Source organism: Salmo salar, chromosome ssa06 (assembly GCF_905237065.1).
Source record: "Salmo salar chromosome ssa06, Ssal_v3.1, whole genome shotgun sequence".
Classification (NCBI taxonomy): Eukaryota; Metazoa; Chordata; class Actinopteri; order Salmoniformes; family Salmonidae; genus Salmo; species Salmo salar.
Genome location: NC_059447.1, coordinates 33748370 through 33775562, shown reverse-complemented (window position 1 = coordinate 33775562; position 27193 = coordinate 33748370). Strand labels below are relative to the sequence as shown.

Here is a 27193-nt window from a genome sequence, read left to right as displayed (position 1 = left end):
TGCCGGGTGTCTAAATAGCGAGCCCGTGATGCCTGGGCTATGTACTTAGAATATTGCAAAATGTGCTTTCACCAAAAAGCTATTTTAAAATCGGACATATCGAGTGCATAGAGGAGGTCTGTATCTATAATTCTTAAAATAATTGTTATGCTTTTTGTGAACGTTTATCGTGAGTAATTTAGTAAAATGTTAGCGAATTCCCCGGAAGTTTGCGGGGGGTATGCTACTTCTGAACGTCACATGCTAATGTAAAAAGCTGGTTTTTGATATAAATATGAACTTGATTGAACAAAACATGCATGTATTGTATAACATAATGTCCTAGGGTTGTCATCTGATGACGATCATCAAAGGTGAGTGCTGCATTTAGCTGTCTTCTGGGTTTTGGTGACATTATATGCTGGCTTGAAAAATGGGTGTCTGATTATTTCTGGCTTGGTACTCTGCTGACATAATCTAATGTTTTGCTTTCGTTGTAAAGCCTTTTTGAAATCGGACAGTGTGGTTAGATTAACGAGAGTCTTGTCTTTAAATAGCTGTAAAATAGTCATATGTTTGAGAAATTGAAGTAATAGGATTTTTAACGTTTTGAAAATTGCGCCACAGGCTGCCAGTGGCTGTTACGTAGGTGGGACGAATTCGTCCCGCCTAGCCCAGAGAGGTTAAAGACCTGCCTGCTGAGGAGCTGAACTTGCCTGCTGAAAATTTGCCTGATGATCGTCCACCAAGTGCCTTTCCTTCATTAACTGCTGCTGCTGAACCTGAGGAACCAGCCTACCAGCTGCCACAAAGGGAGAGACACCCTCCAAGACGTATCACCTATGATCAGCTTGGTATCCCTTCCTGCTACAGTATCCAGCCACAGTTGTTCCCTGTCTACTCTGCACCAGGAATGGTTCCATGGCTGCCATCACTACAGCAATGTTACTTTCAGCCACCTTACATGTATGGGCTTCAGCAAACATGAGGCTACAGAGTTGACATGTTTGACCATGGACTACTGACTGATTTCAGACTGTCACAAGAGACAATTTGCAGACTATGCATATAGACCATTAAAATTGATGGACTGTTGATCAATAGTATGAGAAAAGACTGCTTATGGACTGTTTATACAGCTGGTCAACAGATATGGACTGTGAAAATAACTTGTTAGTTATATTTGAACTGTGACCCTTGACCTCTGCCCAAGTACTACCTTACAGAAGAGGATTTCCTAGGTCCAGTGCATACAGACTGTTGAAGAAGACAATGTTGGTAATGTTGGGACAACATTTATTTTGTCGGGGAGAGTGTGACAGGTTAAAGGAAATACTCATAGCCTGTTATACATTAAAAAGTATTAGTAAGTTCATAGTATGTGAGGATCTTAAAACATCTAAGGTTAAAAAGATCATGCATTCTGTATTAGTTGATAGAGATGGATAACATTCATATAATTGTGTTAAAAAGTTAAAATCCATCAAGCGTACAAAGGGTAAGAATTGTAAAAGGAATGTGTAAACGTTATATTGATTACTTTATTTTGTGGTGCCTAATTGAAGGGGAAAAGTGTTAATCTGTGATCTACTAAATGCTCTTTAATCTATGAGCCTGAGATCGATTGCTCTGGTCTCCACCCAAGTTCGCGGGGAAATCGCGTTTTTTTCCTTATTGTAGTAAAAGTTCTCAGTGAGGAAACAATACCGTATCACACTCGTGATAATTTCTCCCCTTTTTCAGGGGCGTAACATTCCCAGCTGGATGTTTGTCCTGGACTCTGCCCGATCCCCTGTCCTGGAATGGGCACATTCCTTGAGACTGACCTGCCATCCAGGCTCCTGTCGTCGGACCCTGACTTTCATCCAACGACACTTTTGGTGGCCTTTCATGGTTCCATGTCTCTGCATTCGTCACCGCCTGCACTTTGTGTGCACAAAATAAGACTCCGCGGCAAGCTCCGCCTGGCCTTCTTCAACCACTCCCTGTTCCTCATCGCCCCTGGTCCCATATATCACTGGACTTTGTTACTGGTCTTCCTCCATCAGATGGAAACAACACGATCCTGACTGTGGTGGATTGGTTTTCTAAAGCCGCCCATTTTATTCCCCTTCCCAAGTTACCCTCTGTTAGGAGAATTCTGTTCCCAAAGTTCATAAACTGAACTTCAATTAAACTACTCAGTCTGCACCCCAGAGTTTATAAGATTCTGGTTAAATGACACAGACGGAGGCCCAGCTTACAATAGTCAACAATGTTTATTCACGAGTGCTCTGCTTAAAAATGAGGACACAGTCTTTTTATATGTACACACACACACACACACACAAATGAACTCACATCAGTAGAGAACTCCACCCCGCTTTAGGCGGCTGTATTTTTCCACAGTACACATACATTCTTTATCACACTTCTTCAACCTGTCTCCTAATCTTCTGCCTGCCTAGCCGTTTTCGGGCAGTTGTTCCCCTCCCTAACTCAGGGAGGCCCCTTTTCCTGTTACTTTCACAAGGTCGTCTTATCAACAATGCCCTGCTCATTTTGAAATAGTAACAGCCTCCTAGTCTTAAAAAGTCTACTCACACACAGTATTGGATTATAGTCTTTAACACATTATTATAGCACTATAATTCTAATACATTTCACAAAGTTATATGGTTTCAGAGTGGAATACTTTAGTGAAAACCTTAAACAGATAAATTATTTTATCACCCTCAGCCAAGGAGACGGCTCAGCTCATGGTGCAACATGTCTTCCAGATCCATGGACTTCCGGTCGACATGGTCTCCAATCCAGGTTCTCGTCCCGGTTCTGGAAGGCGTTCTGCACCCTCATTGGGTCGTCGGCCAGCCTGTCCTCTGGTTTTCACCCCCAATCTAACGGCCAGTTGGAGCGAGCCAATCAGGACCTGGAGACGACTCTTCGTTGCCTCATCTCCGCCAACTCCACCACCTGGAGGCAGCAACTTGTGTGGGTGGAATACGCCCGCAACATCTTTCCCTACTCGGCCACTGGTCTCTCGCCCTTCGAGTGTTCCTTGGGATATCAGCCCCCACTCTTCCCTGAGCAAGAGGAAGAAGTCATTATACCCTCTGCCCAGATGTTTGTCCTCTGCTGTTGCCGTACCTGGAAGAGAGCCCGGGCCGCTCTTCTGAAGACCACATCCAGGTATCGGCGACAGGCAGATCGCCACCAGAACCCTACTCCCCGCTATCGGCTCAGGCAGAGGGTATGGATTTCCACTCGGGACCTGCCCCTCCGGGTGGAGTCCCGTGAACTTCCCCCCATTTCATTGGCCCTTTCCCCATCTCTAAAATCCTTAGCCTCTCTGCTTTTTGTCTTCTGTTGCCCCACACCTTCCGTATACATCCCAGTTTTCATGTGTCTAGGATTAAACCTCTGACTCACAGCCCTTTGTCTCCTGTTTCCTGTTTGTCTGTTGCCAGTTTGTCTTGTCCTGTCAAGTCTTACCAGCGTGTTCCCGTGTTTCCTGTGCTCTAGTTTTTGTTTTTCTGACATTCCTGCATGTCCTGACCCTGATCCTGCCTGACTCTGATTTGGATTACGACTCCTTGCCTGCCTTGACTTACCTTTTGCCTGCCCCTTGTACTATAATAAACTATCAGACTCGTACAGTCATGGCCAAAAGTTTTGAGAATTACACAAATATTAATTTTCACAAAGTCTGCTGCCTCAGTTTGTATGGTGGAAATTTGCATATACTCCAGAATGTTATGAAGAGTGATCAGATGAATTGCAATTAATTGCAAAGTCCCTCTTTGCCATGCAAATGAACTGAATCCCCCAAAAACATTTCCACTGCATTTCAGCCCTGCCACAAAAGGACCAGCTAACATCATGTCAGTGATTCTCTTGTTAACACAGGTGTGAGTGTTGACGAGGACAAGGCTAGAGATCACTCTGTCATGCTGATGGAGTTCGAATAACAGACTGGAAGCTTCAAAAGGAGGGTGGTGCTTGTTCTTCCTCTGTCAACCATGGTTTCCTGCAAGGAAACACGTGCTGTCATCATTGCTTTGCATAAAAAGGGCTTCACAGGCAAGGATTTTGCTGCCAGTAAGATTGCACCTAAATCAACCATTTATCGGATCATCAAGAACTTCAAGGAGAGCGGTTCAATTGTTGTGAAGAAGGCTTCAGGGCGCACAAGAAAGTCCAGCAAGCGCCAGGACCATCTCCTAAAGTTGATTCAGCTGCGGGATCGGGGCACCACCAGTACAGAGCTTGCTCAGGAATGGCAGCAGGCAGGTGTGAGTGCATCTGCATGCACAGTGAGGCAAAGACTTTTGGAGGATGGCCTGGTGTCAAGAAGAGCAGCAAAGAAGCCACTTCTCTCCAGGAAAAACATCGGGGACAGACTGATATTCTGCAAAGGGTACAGGGATTGGACTGCTGAGGACTGTGGTAAAGTCATTTTCTCTGATGAATCCCCTTTCCGATTGTTTGGGGCATCTGGAAAAAAGCTTGTCCGGAGAAGACAAGGTGAGCGCTACCATCAGTCCTGTGTCATGCCAACAGTAAAGCATCCTGAGACGATTCATGTGTGGGATTGCTTCTCAGCCAAGGGAGTGGGCTCACTCACAATTTTGCCTAAGAACACAGCCTTGAATATAGAATGGTACCAACACATCCTCCGAGAGCAACTTCTCCCAACCATCCAGGAACAGTTTGGTGACGAACAATGCCTTTTCCAGCATGATGGAGCACCTTGCCATAAGGCAAAAGTGATAACTAAGTGGCTCGGGGAACAAAACATAGATATTTTGGGTCCATGGCCAGGAAACTCCCCAAACCTTAATCCCATTGAGAACTTGTGGTCAATCCTCAAGAGGCGTGTGGACAAACAAAACCCCACAAATTCTGACAAACTCCAAGCATTGATTATGCAAGAATGGGCTGCCATCAGTCAGGATGTGGTCTTGAAAAAGAAGGGTCAACACTGCAAATGTTGACTCTTTGCATCAACTTCATGTAATTGTCAATAAAAGCCTTTGACACTTATGAAATGCTTGTAATTATACTTCAGTATTCCATAGTAACATCTGACAAAAATATCTAAAGACACTGAAGCAGCAAACTTTGTGGAAATTAATATTTGTGTCATTCTCAAAACTTTTGGCCACGACTGTACTATCCGCCTCCTGTGTCTGCATCTGGGTCTTAGCCTGAGCCGTGATACTGCTGGTTTTTGGTTTCTACTTTTAATGTGTCCAATTAAGATGGATTTGCAGTCAAAGCAAATTTCAGTGCTTTCAACAATTGTACAGCCATTCTATTGCAACTCATTATTCACCTCATTGATTAGCTAGCTACATTAGATCATTGAGTTGAAGACATTGGGTTACAATGTAAGTTAATAGGAATTGATCTAGGAAGTGGCTCCCTGGGTTTCAGGAACAAGAATTAGTTCTCTAATGTTTTGTTGTCTTTAAATACTTAATTCCACATAATTCCCCCCCTGATTGATTATGACAGTTGTGCAGAATCTCAGCATAATAAATTGGGGTAGTCAAGCCTGATAAATCTGTCACAAATCATACATAACATTTTCTTACTATTTTATATATTTTTTCTGTATTGGATGTTCTTTCTGTTCTGTTCTGTTGATCTTGTATTGAACAAGCAACTTCTTGATATTAAACATAGAGAGCCTCTTTAGGATGACTATGGAGTACAGAACCTGTCTTCTAGCGCCTCCTGCTGGCCCAATACATGTTAGTAAAGTGTTATCCAACATTCATTCCCTTTGAAGCCTTTTTGTAGGACAGACATTAAATTAACATGATCAAGCATTTAAGAAGACTCAATTCAAAAGTGGCTGAGTTTGAAATCACATTTAATGTTTGTTCAGGAGCTGATTCACATGAACCTCAACCCTTTGTGTACAGTACAATTCTTTAATATTTTTATCATCAGATCATAGTCTTAGCTCTCCACAGGCACTCACACACTCATTCACACAAATACACACCAACCCTCTGCAGCCAGTCATACCAGCTGAGGGGTACACACAGGCAATCTTAAAGGGGACTTAGTTGTAACACCAGCGGAAACTCATCTTACACGGTAACACAGTCACAAACCTGCCAGAGGCTAACCCAATCACGATGTGAACACTCACTGGTGGAGAAAAATCTGAACGTGCAAAAGTGGTCCCCTTTAAAGACTGAAGTATTTAGAGTCCTCTGATCTTAGGACACAACAATCACACATTTTCTCCTGTCTTCAGTCACTCCCCATCCTCACCATCCCATTCTCATGAGCACCAATGTTCAGCTTAGAGAAACTAGCTAACAAAGAAAATAAAAAATACTCAAGGTTTCACCTCCTGGACTGCAAATACAGAAATGCACAGAGCAATAAAAAGACATGTCATAGAAGGTTGAAACTAAATCACGATAAAAGGAATCAAGATCCATTTGTTTTGTAACTAGCTGTTAATAGAACTGTTAATAGCTCTAATAGCATCAACAGTTTCATAAGTACATGTAGTTATATATACGTATCTATATTCCATAAAAGGTATGGGGAATTGTTAGGGTCAAACAGTCATGTTTTCAACATAGTTTAATGCTTGAACAAACTTGAAAAGTTCATTTCCGTATGGACTCTTCAGTTATTGCTTTACTTTGCAGGCAATATAAACACTTACCTGAAGCAATGTGAAGACACGCTGGAGCGACAGCGTCGCCCCGATTTAGAAGCTGTTCCACCAGAGGCTATACGTAATGCGTCTGGATTTAAGGGCACCAATACTTCACAGAGCTCTGACAGATAGCAACCTCTGTGGGTGTCCGTGTACTGGGTGCAATAATGCAGTAGTGTAACAGTTCCATGAAGCCAAGGCCGCTTACGTACGTCACTGCAACAGTCAGTCAACTCTGTGGTTCACATACTGGGAGACACTGGATCCAGATGTACACCGATACATGTCCCTTGTCCAATGAGGAGCCTTGGTTGCTCCGTAGCTGTGCAGAGCTCCTCCCTATGAACAGGTCCCATGTAAACAGCTTACAGAGGCGAGACCAGGGAGTAAACACACTCTTTGGCACATCCTTAGGAGAATGGCGGATGCAGTCAAGTCCTGATCAGACTAAATAATAGACCAGATCCCATGATTAGCTAGATTTTAGCCACGGAGAGGTCCTGTGTGTTAGCTACTGGTGACCTCTGTCTAGCATTTAAAAGTCATTGAAAGACATACATATGCACCTCTTGTGCAAAAAAACACACACACAAACAAACAAACACACATAGCTTATGCACTTAGATAAAAGTGTCACTGACCTAATTTCAAACATTCCAATGTTCTAATAGAGCCTAAAAACAACCTAGTTCACCACATTCAAATGTATAATAAATAACAACCAAGGTTTTGGGTTTCATTGACAAGGCAAGAAAGAAATGGCAACATTTGTATGTATGTCCGCATTGAAACTTGAAATAGTGACCTTCAACACTTCTATGGACCCTTTCATCTAAAGAATAGATGAGTATCATCAGGAGCTTAAATGCCGTTAGCTAAACAGTGTTGGGGACATCAAACTATGGAATAACATAATGACCAGTCTAATTTAATATGGCACAGTCATCTCAAAGAATAAGTGCATTAAAAGGGATAGTTCACCCAAATGACAAAATTACACATTGGTTTCCTTACCCTGTAAACAGTCTATAGATTAGGTATGACAGCAATCCATGCTTTGGTTTAGTTTCCCTGGCACTGTTTTCAAATGCTAACGTTTTAGCATTTGTGGCACAAATCCCATGGGACCGATATCAGCATTTATGTATAAGTGACTTTGTTGTGCTTTACAATCAATTTTAGACACTTTCCGAATGATTTGGACATGATGTTCGAAAAATGCTAATATCATATACCCATGACTTAAATGGGATTTGTGCCACAAAATTTGGAAAGGGTGCCAATGAAACTAAACCACAGCATGGATTGCTGTGATACCTTGTCCATAGACTGCTTACAGGGTAAGGAAACCAATATGTAATTTGGGTGAACTATCCCTTTAACTACATTCAGAAAACATTAAGTTACTGTGTGACTGCACCTGTCAGCCTAACACTAAGATGAATGGGACGTCCCTTCAAGGTGCTGCTTCCTCTACAGGGTCCTTCCTTTTCTCTCAAAAAGGCCTTTTCCTCATCATCACTGCCCTAATCAATGGGGCATTTAGTTAAGTGCTCTGTGACATTGTCTAAGTTAAAATTGCCTTATCAAAATAACGTGTAAATGGGCTTTTTAAGTCTGTACCATAGACTAAGCATGAATACAAAAACATTATTTAAACTCATTTTAAAATGTTGTAGAGGGAAGATAAGCAGGAGCCATGAGTGTGCTCCTCTTAATTAAGTGCTTCAAATATAAATGGGAGGAGCCTCTCAGGTCTTTGTAAAGCACTGTTTAGTGCAGGGAGATAGGTCAAAGTTCAATATGGTTTAAGTTAACCTCTCGGTTAACCACTGAGCGGCAGGAAGTGTAACTGTCCACGTTACAAACTGAACATTCAGCTCAAACAAGTCCAAACAAAGAAGAAACAGCAGACCCCGAAGCCCTGGACAGTTGCAATCACCCACTCTGGTCAGGAGAGCTTGGGTTCCCATGGCAATGGGGCTTTGTAACCATCTGCAGAGCTTCCTATGAGAGGCTGGGGAATGAGAGAGCTCTTTGGGGGAAAGCTTCTCTTTAAAACACTTCAACAACAGGTTCCCAGTGTTGAGGCCGAAGGAACAAGTGGATGGAAAAAAGGCATGGCAAAGACGTGGCAGAACAAAATGGTTAAAAGACTGCCTGGATTGTTATGGACCTGGGGGTTACAATGCCGGGGTGGGGATGGGGATCAGGATTGGGGTGAGGGTGGACTCTGCTGAGGCTGTTGCCATTGGAGTGGCAGTGACAATTGGAGAAGACTCAGCCATTGGGGGAGGAGAGGGGCTGCAAGGAGGGAGAACAGTAGGAGCTATGGTGTGGGTGTGGATGGAGGGTGGTGTTGAGGTGGGGGCAGGAGTTGTGGTGAAGCTGGAGGTAGTGGCTGGGACTGAGGTTGAGGTTGGGGTTGGGTTGTGGTCTTGGGCTGGGGGGTCCGTGGCAGAGGGAGCAGGCTTGCTGTAGTTGAGGTTGAGGATGTGCTGCTGGAGGTGGCGGATCCAGTCCTCCTGCACAGAGAGAGGACCCTGGAACTCCACCTCACAGAACCTGGCGGAGAGAGGCAGAGAGCAGACTGTACTCACACAGAGTCATCATACAACCACAGGAGGTAGACAGGAACGGTACATGGATCATTTAAAACATGTTGCTTTAATAAATCAACAGATTATAATTATCGTGAACGTTTTTTATGGCCCCTGGGCCGACAGACTAAAAGCACTCATTCACACAACTTCCAAATCTCAAGTGCCTCCCTATTCCCAAAATAGAGCATAAATTCTGACCAGGGCTATAAAGGAGTGCACTATATTGGGAATATGGCATACTTTGAGATTAGCCCATGAGTTCAGTACTGCACAGTTCCCCAGAGAAACTCACCGGCACCTGAGGGAGTAGATCTTTCCCACCACTTTGACCAGGGGGGTGGTAGGGGGTTTGGGCACCAGGGCAGGAATGGTGCCAGTGCGAGGGGGCTTGGGGGTGCCACTGTCCCTCTCTCCTCCCTCTGAGTGGGAGGGGTGTTTAAGAGGTCGCCGCTCAAAGCCTGGACATGAGGAGGAGAGAACACCAGGCTGAGCATGAGATGGACAGGTATGTGTGTATAGCAAATAGTTGTGTATGTTTGTGTGTCACACTCACCTCTGGGCAGGCGCACGTTGAGCTCGCTGCGGGCCACCTGTGTGTGGGGAGGGAGGGTGTTGGAGAGTCGGGCGGGGCTGGGACTGTGACTGCTGTGGCTGGGTCGGGAGGGGGGAGTGAGACCTGCATCACCCTCTGCTGCCCGGGGTGATGCCAGGGTGAGCTCCCGGCCTACCCGTCTGGCCTGGGCCAGCCCCAGAGCCGCCCACTGGGAGGAGGAGGAATGCTTCTGGGAGGGCACGGGGGGGAGGAGGTCAGAGTCGGATGATGGGGAGAGAGACGAGCTGCTTTTCTGCAACATAAAGGAGAGGGACGAGTGCTTCTCATTAAAATAGCTGTCTCAATGTACTCTAATAGAAGGACATTACAGAGTAATCTTCTAGTCTTTATGTGTGTCAACTCATCACAGAGGGAGTAACGGTGACACAAATACACAATGCTAATTCAGGACGGATGGAAAAGTCTATTTTCTAGAACATAATTCATCTGAAGATGAAGGATCTATGTCACTCGGTGCTCTGGTTACTATAGCAACTATTAAGTCAATACCTAACCCTGTTGTGTCCCCCACAGGGGAAATATGCTGATATGAGAATCTTTGTGAAGAAGCTACATGATAGCAGATCTGAGTGAGGCATTTAAATCACAAAATGGCTGTTGGTGGCTGAGGCCATTTCCATCTTTTTACCTTTAAAAGCCCATCTCCTGGCAGGTGTTGTTAGTTTGAGAGAGCTAAAGCATTATGGTAAACAATTCACCTGACCTTTAATGATATGGGTTGACATGTTAATGCTCTAAACAGCCCTAACAGTGTGCCGACAGCCCTCATAGCGGTCCGAAACCCACAATTTAAATGAACGGGGTCGGCACTAATAAAAAACGACTTTGCAATATCGCGGCTTTATTGTGCATTGTGTGCACAATGTCACACTGTTTACTCTAAGTCGATATAAATAATTGCTGCCTTCGCATGGACATTGGAAAAATAGAACTTTCGAGATAAATCTCACTGCAAGTATTGTGAGTAACATAGTCCTTTTACTATCATCTATCACCATTAGATAAACTACTAAATAAATCAATTCCTCCCTGACCTTCTTGGAGGTGGAGCGGTTGGAGCCCTGCATGTAGCTGCGGTGCATCTCCACCACCTTGTGGGGCCGGCTGCGCATCCAGGCACTCAGCGTCTCGATGGGCGAACCGTTCACACACCACTCTGTCACGCCAAACTGCCGCAGGTGGGCCCGCGCGTGACTAGCCAGCGCCTTGCGGTTCTCAAAGTAGAACCCACACAGCTCACAGTTGGCATCTGGGGAGGGGGTCAGGGGGTGAGAGAAGGCAAAGGAGGGGTGTTGTCAGTCAGAGCTGGGCTTAAGTTAGAGAGAGACATTTGATTCATGTTTCATAAAATTAAATGTATATAACATAACATATGAGTCATTCTCTGCTAAATGTAATGAGTCTGTATTAAAAGACAGCCAGCAAGTTAAAGGATGACTGCAACTCTTTTGAGGATCTTTAGTAAGGTCATGGCTTACCCAGGTGCCCTCCGGCATTCTTGTCTGGAGAGGACTTCCCTTTGATGGAGAGGTCATGTGGCAGGGGCGAAAAGGACTGGGGGTGGGATGGTGATCTCTCAACTGGACGGCCCTCCTCCGACATGGGTCTCTTACCCAGCAGGGACACCGCAAAAAACTTCCCGGCGGGAGGGGTGGAGGAGAGGCCCACCGCCCCCAGGCCGTGCTTATGGAGACGGGAGCCAGAGTGCAGCAGATTGAGGGGGGATTTGCGGGAGAACTTGGGCGACTGGTAACCCAGGCCCCCCACCAGGCCTTCCCAGGTGGGGCTGGACCCCTGGCTGGTCTCCTTCTTCAGCCCCGGGGCTGGGGACGAGGTGCCCCCATTCTTGTGCATGAGTTCTCTCAGGGTGTCTATGGGGGAACCGTTGACTGTCCACTCTGTGATGCCCATCTGGCGCAGGTGGGAACGGGCGTGGCTGGAGAGACCTTTACGGTTCTCAAAGTACTCCCCACAGAACTCACAGCGGATGTCCCGAGTGGGCTCTACTTCATGGGCTGTGACTGTGGGAGGAACAAAGGGAGGGGGGAGGAGACACAGAGATGGAAAAAGAGACAGTAGATAATATAAACAAGGCATCACTTCAGTATGGATATTACCTCAATAATTACAAGATGGTCTTTCAACTTGGACTCACCCAAGTTGAGAGGGAGCATATTGTCGGAGCTGCTCCAGCTGCAATTCAGTGGCTCAGAGGAGTATCCCGCTGCTCCCCCCACCGCTCCTGGCATGGTGACTTCCAGCTGCATAGGCTCAGGCTTCAGCTTGACTATCAGGCTAGGGGAGGCCGGTGGAGCTGAGCCCATCTTACGCACTGTGGACTGGTGGCTGGGTGGGTTGGCGAAGGCAAAAGGGAGGCGACTCAGGAGGCTGGGCGAGGCAGGGGAGGACAAGGGGGAGCGAGGGGGTCCGGGGGATGGAGGGGGAGATTTTAGGGGCTTGAGGGGCAGGGCGCATGGTAGACCTCGACGTGTGATCAGCTCTCGCAGGGTGTCTATGGGGGAACCGTTGACTGTCCACTCTGTGATGCCCATCTGGCGCAGGTGGGAACGCGCGTGACTGGAGAGACCTTTACGGTTTTCAAAGTACTCCCCACAGAACTCACAGCCGATCTCCTTCACCGGTTCACCTGCAGGAGAGATGGAGAGTAGAGATGAAGATCAACTTAAAATAAGCACCTCAAGAAACTGTACATCAACAAGTCACTGATGCTGTATTGCACTGAATGGAGAATGAGTTTAGTTTCCATCATATGACAAACACTCACTCTGGGGGATGGGTGTGAGTTCCCCGCCACTCAAACGGAAGACCTGTACTTTGGAGGACTTGGGACGTTTGGAGGGCGGGCCAAACATTGAGGAAGCTGAGGAAGAGGTAGCTTTGGACCCAGATCCGCCCCCCATCGTAGTGACCTTGTAGAGGAGAGGTGTGGAGGAGGTGGTGAGGAGGGAGCGTTTGGGAGAGGAGAGGCTGGCTGTGAGGCCCCTGAGCCCCTGGGGCCCCTCAGGCTGCAGGGCACTGGCTCTGTGCTTGAAGTCATCAGTGTGAATGAGCTGGTTGAGGAGGTCTATGGGGGAACCTTTGGACTCCGAGTACTCCACCCCAAAGTGACGCAGGTGGGCTCGGGCATGGCTGGACAGGCCCTTCCGCGTCTCGAACCAGGCGCCACACAGCTGGCACACTATGTCCTTGTTGGGGTCCACCTCCAATGCTGCACAGATGAGGAAAAGGGGGGTATGAGGAAATGTTTTACTTCAGACACCTTTACAACCTGTGCATTAATCAGTTGGGGATGAATGACACACTTACTGAGGTTGAGTGGGGCATCAGTCTCCTGTGGAGCCCAGAAGGGTTTGGCAGAGAGGTTAGAGGTGGTGCTCTTCACCCCTCCAGGCTTATGGTCCAGACAGCGCAGGGGGGAGGACACAGGCAGCAGGGAGGAGATGGGGGCCTTCCTCACCACAGGAGAAGGGGAGCAGGCCCTGATGAGGGAGGAGGGGGGAGGGGAGGCCACAGGGGAGGGGATGGAGAGAGGGATGGGTTTCTCGTCCATGTCTGTGTCTTGATATCTCTCCTCTTTCCGTGGGGTTGGCAGGACGTGAAGGGGCTTCTTGGCGACGGGGGGCCGGGGGAGGGGAGGGGGGAAGTGCCCATCCAGACCGCGCTCCTTGGTGATCTGGTAGAGGAGGTCGATGGGTGCCCCGCTGCTCTCCGACATGCCGATGCCCAGCTGGCGCAGGTGGGAACGCGCGTGACTAGATAGGCCCCGCCTCGTCTCAAAGGGGGCACTGCACACCTCACACTTTAACAGGTTGGACACTATAATAGAGAGGACAACAGTGAGAGGGGAAGAGATGCAGCTGACCAGCACACAGCAAAATACACAGAATATGGAAAAATGTCCCTTTGCACATTTTATTTCAGACCGAGTTCAGAACTGGTGTATGTATTATTACATCATTTATAGCACTTTAATTAACGGATGGTGACAAAAAGAGCAGGAGGCTGTGTAGCTGAGAATTCTCAACCCCATGATACAATGGAGTTGAGTGGCAATGAGTTTGCTGCAATCCGTAATTTTTGATACAAACAGCATTTTACGTGACCTACGCCGTTGTTTGCTAATGAAGAAGGAACAGCCCTGTCGTTGAAGGACGATTGTTTTTGTTTTGGCAGGAGATGCATAGAATGCAATTGTCATCAAAAACTATGGATACAACTCCCTTGGACAGCTGTATAACAATCTGGACAAGCACAGGTACACAGTAAGTGTTTAAAAAATGATATTTTTTTAAGTATCGAGTGGCAGTGCATGTTTGAAGTCGCTAACTTCATACTCCATTGGAAAACAGTGAATTATGCAGCACAATTTGACAAAGGTCACATTATAGCCCTATTCGGACGGGACTAATATTAGCAGAGACGCTGGTTATGTAATTAATACACCAGCATTTGAATTATTCCAGAGAACAGTTCGCACGGTATACGTTTTAACAAACTGCCGCCTTTAATTCTTCCTTTGTTTTCATTCAATTGACTCTGATGACGGAAGCCTGGAGGGTTTTATTCTAAGCGTGAAGATATGTCAACATCATGTCTAGACGATAAAGGCTACACTGATAACTCATGCTTGGCGGCCAAATGTAAAGGTGTCCCCATAATGTTTAAATTGCGGAAGTGTGATCATAATCATTATTTTAGGGATTGACGGTAGACTGTCCTAATGAAAAGGCCTCCCATCCTGCTGATGTCAGCTGTTGAACAGTGCTCTTGCACTTGAGATGCGTTTATGGATGAGAAAGTGAACTTGCCAATTCCAAAAAAGTTTAGCTCAGTGGGGAATCAGGGATGCCCTGTTAGTAATATATTGCCTAATTCAACAGTCACGGTTGAATTAAATAGGCCTAGGCACAATATTTTTTTATTGCACATTTAATTAAACTGACGCATTTGGAGATGTTCAACTTCAATTCATTGGCACAAAACATAGTCTATAAACAAAAGTATTCACTATGAAACTTGATCAATTTAAGCCATTCATATAAAATATATGCGTAGCACTTTGTTTAAGCATCAATTCATCAAATCAGTTCTTGTTTCCTGTGCTCAGCACCTGTCAAACTCTTTGTAATGTCTCGAAAAACACAGGGATGTCGTTATGCACAGGACTAGCATTATCAGAGAACATTAGGTTATTCTGGCTGGAATTGTTAGTCTCCTGCCATGTAAAACTGACTGACGTGGCAAATTCGGACGGGACTAAAATGATGGATGTGGTGTTTTGTGTTAAAACGAATCCCATCCAAATAAGGATATAGAATTCAATTTGAATCATAAACTATGGAATTCAGCACCCAAATAAAAGATCGCCTTTACACAGAACCAACATAGGTACAAGGTACGCAGTAAAGAATGGCCATTTGTATTGTCTGATATCGACTCCATGTAGGTACACTCCGACAAAACTAATCGCCCCTCAACTCCATTGAGACGTGATGTACATATCATGGAGTTGAGAATTCTAGGGGCTGTGGTAACCTCAGCCACATCTGTCTGCCACCTAACAAATCCTCCAGATCCCAGGGGAGCTTTATGTCTCATCTCATCTTGCCCCATGTTGTTCAGTCTCACCCTTGATGTCAGCTTCATCCCTCGGGGAGGGGCTCTCTGGGTCTAGGGAAAACAGACCCTTCCTCCCTGGGCTGGAGGTCAAGCTGTCCAGTGCTGGCATCTGCTCTTCCTCCTCCCCGCCTGAAACACAATACACAACCAAATGAATGAGTCATTAATTAAAGAGTCATTAACCTGGTAGGATGTGAATTAAACATGGAGCCTAATGTCACCAGGAAAATTACATAAGTATTCATTTTGGTAACTAGTAATGCATGAAAATACACAACATGAAGAAAAGTATGTGGACACCTGCTCGTCGAACATCTCATTCAAAGATCATGGGCATTAATATGGAGTTGGTCCCCCCTTTGCTGATATAACAGCCTCCACTCTTCTGGGAAAGCTTTCCACTAGATGTTGGAACATTGCTGCGGGGACTAATTGTTGGGCAATTTGGCCTGGCTCGCAGTCGGTGTTCCAATTCATCCCAAAGGTGCTCGATGGAGTTGAGGTCAGGGCTCTGTACAGGCCAGTCAAGTTCTTCAACACCGATCTCAACAAACCATTTCTGTATGGACCACGCTTTGTGAACGGGAGTATTGTCATGCTGAAACAGGAAAGGGCCTTACCCAAACTGTTGCCACAAAGTTGGAAGCACAGAATTGTCTACAATGTCATTGTATGCTGTAGCGTTAAGATTTCCTTTCACTCGAACTAAGGGGCCTAGCCCGAACCATGAAAAACAGCCCCAGACCATTATTCCTCCTCCACCAAACTGTACAGTTGGCACTATGCATTGGGGCAGGTAGCGTTCTCTTGGAATCCGCCAAACCCAGATTCGTTCGTCAGACTGCCAGATGGTGAAGCATGATTCATCACTCCAGAGAACGCGGTTCCACTCCTCCAGAGTCCAATGGCGGCGAGCTTTACACTACTCCAGCCGATAATTGGCAATATGCATGGTGATCTTAGGCTTGTGTGCGGCTGCTCGGCCATGGAAACCCATTTCATGAAGCTCCCGACGAACAGTTCTTGTGCTATCGTTGCTTCCAGAGGCAGTTTGGAACTTGGTAGTGAGTGTTACAACCGAGGACAGACATTTTTTATGCGCTACGCGCTTCAGCATTTGGCAGCCCTGTTCTGTGAGCTTGTGTGGCCTACCACTTCGTGGCTGAGCCGTTGTTGCTCCTAGACATTTCCACTTCACAATAACAGCACTTACAGTTGACCGGGGCAGCTCTAGCTGGGCAGAAATTTGACAAACTGACTTGTTGGAAAGGTGGCATCCTATGACGGTGCCACGTTGAAAGTCACTGCGCTCTTCAGTAAGGCCATTCTAATGCCAATGTTTGTAGGGGGATTGCATGGCTGTGTGCTCGGTTTTATACACCTGTCAGACATGGGTGTGGCTGTAATAACTGAATCCACTAACTTGAAGGGGTGTCCACATACATTGTATATATAGTGTATGCATAGGCAAATTAAATAGTTTTTAAATAATACAATGTATTATGTTTCTGTATGAATAACAAAAAAATACATAAAACCTTTACAATGGAGCAGCTAATAATAATAATAATAATAATAATAATACGATATTCATTCAAATAACTGCAATTTGCAGCGCCATCAATTATTGGCGCTTCAGACATAGTCTGTCTAATAAATCACTTCTTCAAGTGTGTAGACAAAACACTGTTCGTTTTCCTGCTGTTGTACATTTCGTAACAGACACATGCCTTTCATTGCGATTATGTATTTCTGGGACAAAACTACCATTTTCTGCGACAAAACGGTAAATCATAAGCGACGTGAGGAGACAATGCTTTTTGTCTAGTGGGCGGCTCTGCGCTTGTCAGTTGATCTCGTCTCAGGGTGCTCGCAGAGCAAATGACACCTTTGATTTTTCTCGCTTTATTTGCAGCATCAAAAATGTGATCACTGCAGCAAAATGATACCCTGATTTGATAAAACTATTAAAAGTAACAAAGTTACAAAATCCGGACTTCAGTTTTCATTATAAAGCAGTAGTCGGCCTACAGTAATATCAAGTAACCTGACACTTAATAAAGTGACACTTACATGTATTTTTAAGATCTAAATAAGTTTTGATACGATTACAGATTTGTAGTCCGTTATTCCTGTATTATAAGCATGAGGCAATGCATTCATAAAGAATGACACCAGAGCGACCACATTCAAAAAATCAAAGGAAAGTAAAATGGCGAGGATTTGGGAACTGTAGGTAATTTTAGAAATCCTGCAGTATTGGAAAGAGTGAACGTCATCCGAGACGCACAAAATATATCACACAGAAAATGACAGTCCGCATCAAATGTTGCAAAACACATTCCTGCGCGCGTAGCTACAGTGATACAAGCAACTCGAAAAATGACAATGACACATTTGTAGCCAATGCCTTGACTTTGTATCTCTCACCTTTAGCGCGCGCGACAGTGATTTTAAATGGTCTAATATTATTTTTATTTTTTTTAACGGCTAATGTGTCTTGAGACAATTTTGACGTAAAGCAAACAATACGGGCTACGACTCGACGTGCAACAATGAAGCCGATTAATGTTTAAAGGGAACGGGCGTTACGGTGCGTGGTACTCACCGGTCAGTAGCTGCGGTGCATCGGACTCCCAACAGCTAAAGCCAGACAGTTTTTCCGCTATTGTTTGTGTCTGCAGGGAGGTGGAAGCAGCCATTTTGCCCCCATACACATGCACCGCTAAGCTAAGGCGTGACCAATCGAGCAGCTAGGAGGCTGGGACAAACGCGCTGAGCACCGCATCAACCATGGGAATCTGAGTCTCTTCCTCTAATATGCTTGATTTACAGTAACACTTTGTCCCAGATACTGCAGTTCATCATAGACAAGAAATCTGCTACATCACACAAGTCTCACAACTAGGGACTGATGTTACAACACCAACAGGCAAAGTGCCACATCAGGAGAGTAGTTCCATAATACAAAATAGTTGCAAAACTATTGCACAGAATCGTTTTCATCATTCAATATCTCTTGTGCATTGCATTGCCACTGTAGTTAGCATTGAGTTACCACATTCAGCACTGAGACATTTCTTTGGAAGTCTTATTCACGCTGATCAACCATCATGTAATCTACCAACAACCTATAACACAGTCAGACCACAGTGTGTTGTATTCATAAACCACAATGTCAGCTCAAAAAGGCATCCTACAGTATACACACCAGGTACACACACACACCTTCAGGCTCACCAACGCTGTGGTCTTTCTCCCAAGGCTGAGAAGGTGACGATGGCAGTAGGTTGGAGACTGTAGCACCTGTTGCCTCTTCACTCCCTTCCCCTTCCCCTGGTTCTTCCTCCTCCGTCTCCAGGTCTTCCTCCTCCTCCTCGTCTGAGGCTGGACTGCGTGGGGGGGCTGTGGGGAGGACCAGGTCTGGGCGACTGGAGAAGAGCTCCCGGAGGATATGGATGGGCGAGACAGTCACCTCCCAGTTAGTAATCCCAAAGTCCCGCAGGTGTGCCCTGGCGTGGCTGGACAGGCCAGCCCGGGTGTCAAAGCCAGCATTGCAGAACTCACAGCGCATCACACTGAACGTATCCGGGTCAAAGTTGGCAACTGAAGCGAGAGAAGGGCACATAAAAGGTTAGCAGTTTACAGACCGACTTGGAAGTTGTACACATCTTCTACCCTGACTGATACTTGTTACTTTGTTACATTATAGTTTATTACAAATATACAGCATCCTACACCAGACAAGGTCCTAACAATGTAATAACACAGATTCCAGATACCTTTTTTCTTCTTCTTCTGGTAGGAGAACTTCTTCTCAATGGCATTGACCTCCTCAGGGGATATGAAGTGGCGCACATTGTAGCTGACGCCCACTCGGTTGAGGTGGCCCCTCACGTGATTGGCCAGCCCGATGCCGTTGTGGAAGCGATCAGGGCAGTAGGGGCATTTCCTCTCCACGCTCTTCAGGGTCCCCGTCTCCTCATCAATCTCCTCATAATCCTCATCTGATATGCCCTCCGCTAGGAAACGCCGGATATTCTCCTCTTCCTCTTCTTCGTCATGATCATCGTTGTCATCATCATCGTCATTTTCAGCAGCAAAAACCTTGTTACTTTTCTTTTCAAAAGCAACCTTTGTCTCCCCGTCCTCTTCCTCTTCCTTCACGGGCTTCCCTTCTGTAGAGCTTGAGGCTGTGAGGCTCTGTTGTTTTAGAGAGGAGTCATCTAGCACAGGAAGGAAAGGGATATAGTATGAGGCTGAGCTGAGACAGCCATTTAGTACACAGTATTATAATAGAGAAGAGTTCAATCCCAGTCCTGGAGAGCCAATGTGCCGCTGGGTTTTTGCTGTGTCAGTAACTGGCTCAATCAATCTTCAACAGCAGATTAGATCACTTTATATCACATCAATTTACTACGTGCTGTAGTGGCACATCAAGAATAGGCATCATATACAGAGACACTTCAGGACAGCGATGGAACAAACACTACAGAGGCCATTCAAACAGACGCAACATGAAGAACACAGTGAAAAGATGCAATGGGGTGAAATTAGAAACAGACATCTATTCACCTAGCAACTGAGCCTTTATATTGATTAGGGAAGAGCGCAAGGAAGATAAGGCTGACTATATTGTATTTGGTGAGGGGAGTCATGCATCACTGCATGCCAGGTGGCTACTTTACAACTCAGCCTGTCACTCACCCATCGCCTTGCCTCCCTCCCAACGACCAAGGTAAGAGAGGAGAGTTTGGGGGTCAAAGCGGATGGGCTCATTGAGGACAAGGGACAGCGTGTGTCTTAGCTGGGCCTGCTGGCCCTCAGTCAGCCCCAGGCACTCTGCTGCCCCCCGCAGGCTGGCTAAGAAAATGCGTTTCAGCTTAGTGGCCGGGGCAGGCACATCCACAGGGCATGGAGGGGAAGCAACGGGCAACACAGGTTCAGCTATGGGCCAGGCAGGGACTGCTGGGCCTTTTCAGTTACGGCCAACCCAGTGACTGATCTGCAGGCTTGTGATGTTATTTGATAGCACTGTCCAACAGTACACATGCATGAAGCACAAGTTATGCATTCTAGGTGAATATAATTTCAATATCGAAGGACAAATATCACAGGTTACCCAACTATGCAGGTCCAAGTTGAAAATAAAGAGAGAAAATATTGAATTGGAATTCGGAGTAGCCTCAGGAGTCCAAAATATTCTGGACAGTAGAATATTTTTGCTTATGAATATGCATATAGTGTGACCATTCTCTAGTGCAGTGGTTCCCAACTCCAGTCCACAAGTACCCCAAACAGTATTGGAGCCCCAGACAAGCACACCTGATTCAACTTGTCAACTAATCATCAGGCCCTTATAAGGTGTTTTTTGTCCGGGGCTACAACAAAAAAGTGTGCTGTTGGGGGTACACGAGGACTGGAGTTGGGAACCACTGCTCTAGTATATCAGACCATTAACGATGAAAGGTTTGTCTCAGAATTAGCATGAGAGCAGTTTAATAGGTGAGACTCTAAAGAAAGTCTAAGATATTGGCTTCTTTCAACTGTATTCGAGAAGGCGTGAGGGGATAGGTTCGGCAGCTTAGTCTCACCTCGGAGGGATCGAGCCCTGGTGAGCGGTTTGGATCCAACAAGTGATTCAGTCTCTTTTTGGTTTATATCGGTTGCCAGGTCAGGGCTCTGGCCCTGGCTTTGTGCATCATCGGTCTCAGGTGGCCCGCTGTCCAGTTTTGGATTTGACCGAAGGAGTTCTGTCCCCGCCTTCCCTCTCCTATTTGCCCTCTTGTTCCCGATGGTCTTAAAGGCTATCTCTCTACGCTGGGGAGCTGTAGCAGTGTTTGATGGTTGGGGCTGTATGTCACTATCCTCCATAGCAGAGATCCAACTAGAGGAAGACTTACTGGCCTTTGACTGGCTTTGGCCTTCTGGTGGAGAGACAGGCTTAGAAAGCTTATCAGAACATGGTGGAGAGGAGGCATCAATTCTGGACCCTGGACGGTTAATCTCTTCAGGCCCTTCCCCACAGATGGAGGTCTGCGCGGGGTGAGCCACGTGTTGGTGATCCTTCAGAGCAGTTTGACTGGAGGCCTGGAAGGCACACTGATCACAAGTGAGAGAGATAGAGGTCAGGCCAGAGGCAGATCCAGGTGACACAGGCGGCTCCATAGGAGTGAGCTTTGGCTGAAAGCGCGGAGAGGCTCGCTGCAGACCAGTAGGTTTTCTGTTGTGGGTCTTGGCATGGTTGGCCAATGCCTGTGAGGTGCGTGTACTGAAGTCACACTTGAGGCAGAGATAGCGACGATTGGCTGGGCCTTTGACCTTTGCTTTGACTGGGGTTTTGGCTCGAGCTTTTCCTGTGGCCCGGACTGGAACTGGAACTGGATCTGGCTTTGTGAATGGAGCTGGATCTGGCTCTGTGAATGGAGCTGGATCTGGCTCTGTGAATGGAGCTGGGACTGGCTCTGTGAATGGGACTGGAGCTGGAGTCATGACTGGAGCTACAAATGGTTCTAGGACTGGGCTTGCAGGTTTGGTCACCTTGCTCGGCTCACCCTGCGTAGTCTCTCCTTTCCTGCTGTCACTCAGCTTCCCAATCTCCTCCAGGATCTTCTGACGAGACTCCTGGTGTCGTCTGTGGTGGTCTGCCAGAGCCAGCCTGTTTGACAGGTTCCATCCACACTCCACGCACCGAAATCGCGCGCCCTTCACTCCGCGCTCCCTCCTGCCAGCCCCTGGCCTGCTATGACTGTGCTCTTGCATGTGATCCTGCAGGTAGACCTGCTTCTTGAAGTAAATGCTACATTCCACACAGGTGAAAATCTCTTCACCAAGCTCTCCCTCTCCTCCTCCTTCTTCTTCACCACCTTTTTCCTCTTCTACCTTCTCCAGATCCTCTGTTGCCTTTTCCAAGTTCTCCTTAAAGTTATAGGCCCCTCCACTCACCTTCACTGGCCCCAAGCTCTTTGCTCTTGAGGAAGCACACCTTGCCTTCTTCCCAGCTCCTGTTGATGTGCGTTCCCAGGAGCCCTGGCCAGAGAAGGGCCTGAGCAGGGCCCTCTTCTTCTTCCGACGCTGGATGAAAGTGCAGTGTGCCCATGGTGCTGGTGGGGGGCTCTCTGTGTCTGAGTCCCCAGGAAAGGTGTACACATCCCGCTCAGGCTCCTTGTCCTTCCCTGTCAGGTCCTCTTCCTCTCCTTCCTCCTCAATTTTGCGCCCCTCCTTTGATGTCACTTTGGACTGAAACAGTTCAGCTTTCTCCGATACATTCCAGACTCTGTCATCTACCACTGTGGATGGTTAAGAGACAAAAGGAAATTAGAAAAGGAGTTATTTCAAAAATAAACTATGTTTTATCTGGTGTTTTACCTTGCTCCCCATCATGCTTACATTCTTTTGAACTGGGTTGGGCCTTCTTTGGCTCCTCTCTGTGTGTGTTAGGCTTGTCTTGGTCCCGCTCCACAGGGCTGAGTAGGTTTGTCTCAGTGGGTAAGTGCTGCAGTTGTTCAAGTGCTTGGTCATCCTCACTGTCAGGTCTTGACAAAATGATACAGAAAGAGACAGTTGTATGAGTGGGTCAGAAAGAGCAATGAGTCCCTATCTGTCTATCTGACCATGTGTCCGCCTAACCTGTTAGTGTGTCCGATTGTCACTTTATTTGACCTCTCTGCTTTACTGTCTGTCTGCCTTGTGGTGTCGTGTCCTATCACACATACAGTTGAAGTCGGAAGATTCCATACACATTAAAACTTGTTTTTCAACCACTCCACAAATTTCTTGTTAACAAACTATAGTTTTGGCAAGTCGGTTAGGACATCTACTTTGTGCATGACACAAGTAATTTTTCCAACAATTGTTTACAGACAGATTATTTCACTTATAATTCACTATATCACAATTCTAGTGGGTCAGAAGTTTACATACACTAAGTTGACTGTGCCTTTAAACAGCTTGGAAAATTCCAGAAAATTATGTCATGGCTTTAGAAGCTTTTGATAGGCTAATTGACATAATTTGAGTCAATTGGGGGTGTACCTGTGGATGTATTTCAAGGCCTACCTTCAAACTCAGTGCCTCTTTGCTTGACATCATGGGAAAATCAAAAGAAATCAGCCAATACCTCGGAAAAAAATTGTAGCCCTCCACAAGTCTGGTTCATCATTTGGATCAATTCCCAAACGCAGGTACCACGTTCATCTGTACAAACAATAGTATGCAAGTACAAACACCATGGGACCACGCAGCCGTCATACCGCTCAGGAAGAAGACGCATTCTGTCTCCTCGAGATGAACGTACTTTGGTGCGAAAAGTGCAAATCAATCCCAGAACAACAGCAAAGGACCTTGTGAAGATGCTGGAGGAAACAGGTGCAAAAGTATCTATATCCACAGTAAAACGAGTCCTATATCGACATACCCTGAAAGGCCGCTCAGTAAGGAAGAAGCCACTGCTCCAAAACCGCCATAAAAAAGCCAGACTACGGTTTGCAACTGCACATTGGGACAAAGATTGTACTTTTTGGAGAAATGTCCTCTGGTCTAATGAAACAAAAATACAACTGTTTGGCCATAATGACCATCGTAATGTTTGGAGGAAAAAGGGGGAGGCTTGCAAGCCGAAGAACATCATCCCAACCGTGAAACATGGGGGTGGCAACATCATATTGTGGCGGTGCTTTGCTGCAGGAGGGACTGGTGCACTTCACAAAATAGATGGCATCATGAGGAAATACAATTATGTGGATATATTGAAGCAACATCTCAAGACATTAGTCAGGAAGTTAAAGCTTGGTCGCAAATGGGTCTTCCAAATGGACAATGACCCCAAGCATACTTCCAAAGTTGTGGCAGAATGGCTTAAGGACAACTAAGTCAAGGTATTGGAGTGGCCATCACAAAGCCCTGACCTCAATCCTATAGAACATTTGTGGGCAGAACTGAAAAAGCGTGTGCGAGCAAGGAGGCCTTCAAACCTGACTCAGTTACACCAGCTCTGTCAGGAGGAATGGGCCAAAATTCCCCAACTTATTGTGGGAAGCTTGTGGAAGGCTCCCCAAAACATTTGACCCAAGTTAAACAATTTAAAGGCAATGCTACCAAATACTAATTGAGTGTATGTACACTTCTGACCCACTGGGAATGTGATGAAAGACATAAAACCTGAAATAAATCATTCTCTATACTATTATTCTGACATTCCAATTCTTAAAATAAAGTGGTGATCCTAACTGACCTAAGGCAGGGAAGTTTTACTAGGATTGAATGTCAGGAATTGTGAAAAACTTAGTTTAAATGTATTTGGCTAAGGTGTATGTAAACTTCCTACTTCAACTGTAACTACCTTCCTGCTGGCTGCCCTTCTACTCCTCCATCTCACCTGAGTCCAGAGGAGGGGGATCCTGGGCTGTGAGCGGCCAGACCATGAGGGTTAGAAAAGTGCTGTAGCTCCTCCTCTGACAGACAGCGCAACCCACAAAACAGACAACAACAGGAACGTCACTTCACATGTCGGCCACCCACAGGTAAATTCACAGGCAAAGATATACAGAAGTCATTCCTAGTAAGAGACACAGTTCTGACTACAAGCAGACGGAGGAACATTGAAACATTCCCGGAAGTGTCAACAAATACAGCTGGGGGTGATCGCAACAAGTTAAACTGATAGCATCACATTTAGGAAAGCCCATAATTGCACCACTGACATAGACGGGACACACTTAAAAATTCAATAGAATGATTCATATTGTGTTCATACAAAGCTCAGTAATAAACCAGTGTAGCAACTACCGTCTAGTGTCTCTTTCTCAGAGTCAGAGTCCCAGGTCAGGGAGGAGGGAAAGGCTGAGGGTCTGATGCTCCTCTGTGCACTCCTCCCTGATTCCACCTGGGATAGAGGGCCTCCGGTCCTCTCAAAGTCCCCATTGCCACCACTGGACCATGGGCTCCCACTGAAGGTGAGCTCGTCTGAAACCTGTTGATGACATTGACACAATCTCACAGCAAGAGACAGCATACTGAATGCAACTGACATTGATTCTGAAGTCTGTGATTTTCACTTATGTAAAAGCCTGTTTCAGCAAATGCAGCATGTGGTGGTCGACCATGAAAGGATTATCTTTACCTGTAAGGTGTGATTTAGGAAGTTGTGGGTTGCGGTGTCCTGTGCTGAGAATGAGGGTGGTGGCCCATAGCTGCTCACTGAGGTGAAGGAATCCCTGGGGGAAAGAGAATCCCCCTCTAGCTCCATGGTCCCCAAGAGCACAGTATGGCGTCCCACTACTGACCACTACAGTCTACATTGTGTGTGGTGTTCTCTTCCTTCCACTGTTTTCATATAAACAAACAACACACACACACACGCACACGGAGTACACTTCCGTAATACTGTCATAACAGCGAGATAAGCAGCACTCCAGAAAAGGTGTTCTGATGCACACAAAACAACCAATTTAAAGTAATTGGAAAATCATGTCACTCATTTGGGGGTCTGGGTTGGCCACCTGATTTTCTGCTTCAAATGCTGCATTGTCAGTGAGCCACAATATCACACCAAGACCTTGATGAATTTGACAAATCGCAAATGCAAGAGATGGAAACAAGCATAGCGCAGTGGCGTCACAGGTTCAGCTCACTGCAATTTTGGGACTGTCTGACCCATTTTCACAATGTCTGGTGATATTGTGAGAATATAACAGATTTCCCAAATGGCCACGTACAAAAGTATACTTTTATTCAGGCCCAGTGTCGCGTGTTAGCTAAAAATAAACGCAAATGCAAGTAGCTAACACATCAAGATGGGAAAAAATGCTATCTACCTGCAAGGGCATTGTGGATGGATGTAGCAATTATTATATAAATATGTGAAAAAAATGTAGAATGTAATAACGCCCGTTATTAAGTACTCACGGAAAACGGCCTGGCTTGTGGTCTGAGGAAAGGAGTTGCTTACGCACCGTTCTCCATGCTTTATATGGAACAAAGCTACGGATATCCTCAGTCCATGAATGCATGTAGAGTGTGTTGCTATATTTTTGTCACATCGGTGCTACATTTTTTCCATGAACCCGCTTGCAGAGACCACACACTCGACTCCATGTTATTTGTCTGCAGGCACGCCACGGCTACGTGAGTGACGTCGATTCAGAACTGCGGTCATGCTATCCCTCTCAAATCCATGTTCCAATTTATATGCGCACTATACTGACAATACGGTATAATGCTGATAGCTTGACCACGGATAGCTTGATCGCAGTTATGGACAGCGGAAAAGAGTTTAGAGCAAACGTTCAAGTTCAACCTCTGCGGTCAAGTTCAAGTTGATGTAAGTAAAATGTAAGTAAAGTAAAATGTGTGTGTGTGTGTGTGTGTGTGTGTGTGTGTGTGTGTGTGTGTGTGTGTGTGTGTGTGTGTGTGTGTGTGTGTGTGTGTGTGTGTGTGTGTGTGTGTGTGTGTGATGTTATGCACTAGTATTTTTTTGCATTTATGGTTCAACATGATAAACAGAACAATATCACAAATAGTGTACTAAAATGTGTAAATCTTTGTTTGTGTCTTTTTTAAATAGTTTTTTACAGTAGGTGACACTAGTGAGCTGCCTGTGACCAACAATCAGATTATGTACTAAACCTATGACTATGTAGACTTATGAAGACCTAGCTTTCAGCCCATTTACTGAACTATATAATTTCTCAT

At 45.9% G+C, this 27193-nt stretch overlaps 1 protein-coding gene across 4 annotated transcripts; it reads right to left on the bottom strand.

The window, feature by feature from the left end:
- Nucleotides 1-5819: 5819 nt before the first annotated feature.
- wizb (WIZ zinc finger b) lies at nucleotides 5820-26658 on the bottom strand. Of its 4 annotated transcripts, none has more exons than XM_045720343.1 (17): nucleotides 26408-26658; nucleotides 25623-25825; nucleotides 25289-25472; nucleotides 24879-24954; nucleotides 22871-23037; nucleotides 21097-22791; nucleotides 19285-19728; nucleotides 18731-19108; nucleotides 15512-15631; nucleotides 13190-13699; nucleotides 12648-13091; nucleotides 12018-12509; nucleotides 11341-11883; nucleotides 10897-11111; nucleotides 9803-10094; nucleotides 9542-9707; nucleotides 5820-9211 (listed from the first exon to the last, which is right to left on the bottom strand). In XM_045720343.1, exons 2-17 carry the CDS (start codon nucleotides 25746-25748, stop codon nucleotides 8830-8832), a joined length of 6234 nt encoding a protein of 2077 aa, XP_045576299.1. In that variant the 5' UTR covers nucleotides 25749-25825; nucleotides 26408-26658; the 3' UTR covers nucleotides 5820-8829. The 4 variants fall into 4 exon arrangements, with proteins under 4 accessions (XP_045576299.1, XP_045576301.1, XP_045576302.1 ...); XM_045720345.1 differs by having other exon boundaries at nucleotides 18743-19108; XM_045720346.1 differs by having other exon boundaries at nucleotides 22892-23037.
- Nucleotides 26659-27193: the final 535 nt, after the last annotated feature.

What these genes read in the sequence shown, in the direction of transcription:
- wizb (XM_045720343.1), bottom strand. Translation starts at nt 25,748, where the DNA reads ATGGAGCTAGAGGGGGATTCTCTTTCCCCCAGGGATTCCTTCACCTCA. An exon ending in ACTCACACCCATCCCCCAGA is followed by an intron (nt 12,510 to 12,647) that starts GTGAGTGTTTGT and finishes TCTCTCCTGCAG; the next exon opens with GTGAACCGGTGAAGGAGATC. An exon ending in GAATGCCGGAGGGCACCTGG is followed by an intron (nt 11,112 to 11,340) that starts GTAAGCCATGAC and finishes CCCCCTCCCCAG; the next exon opens with ATGCCAACTGTGAGCTGTGT.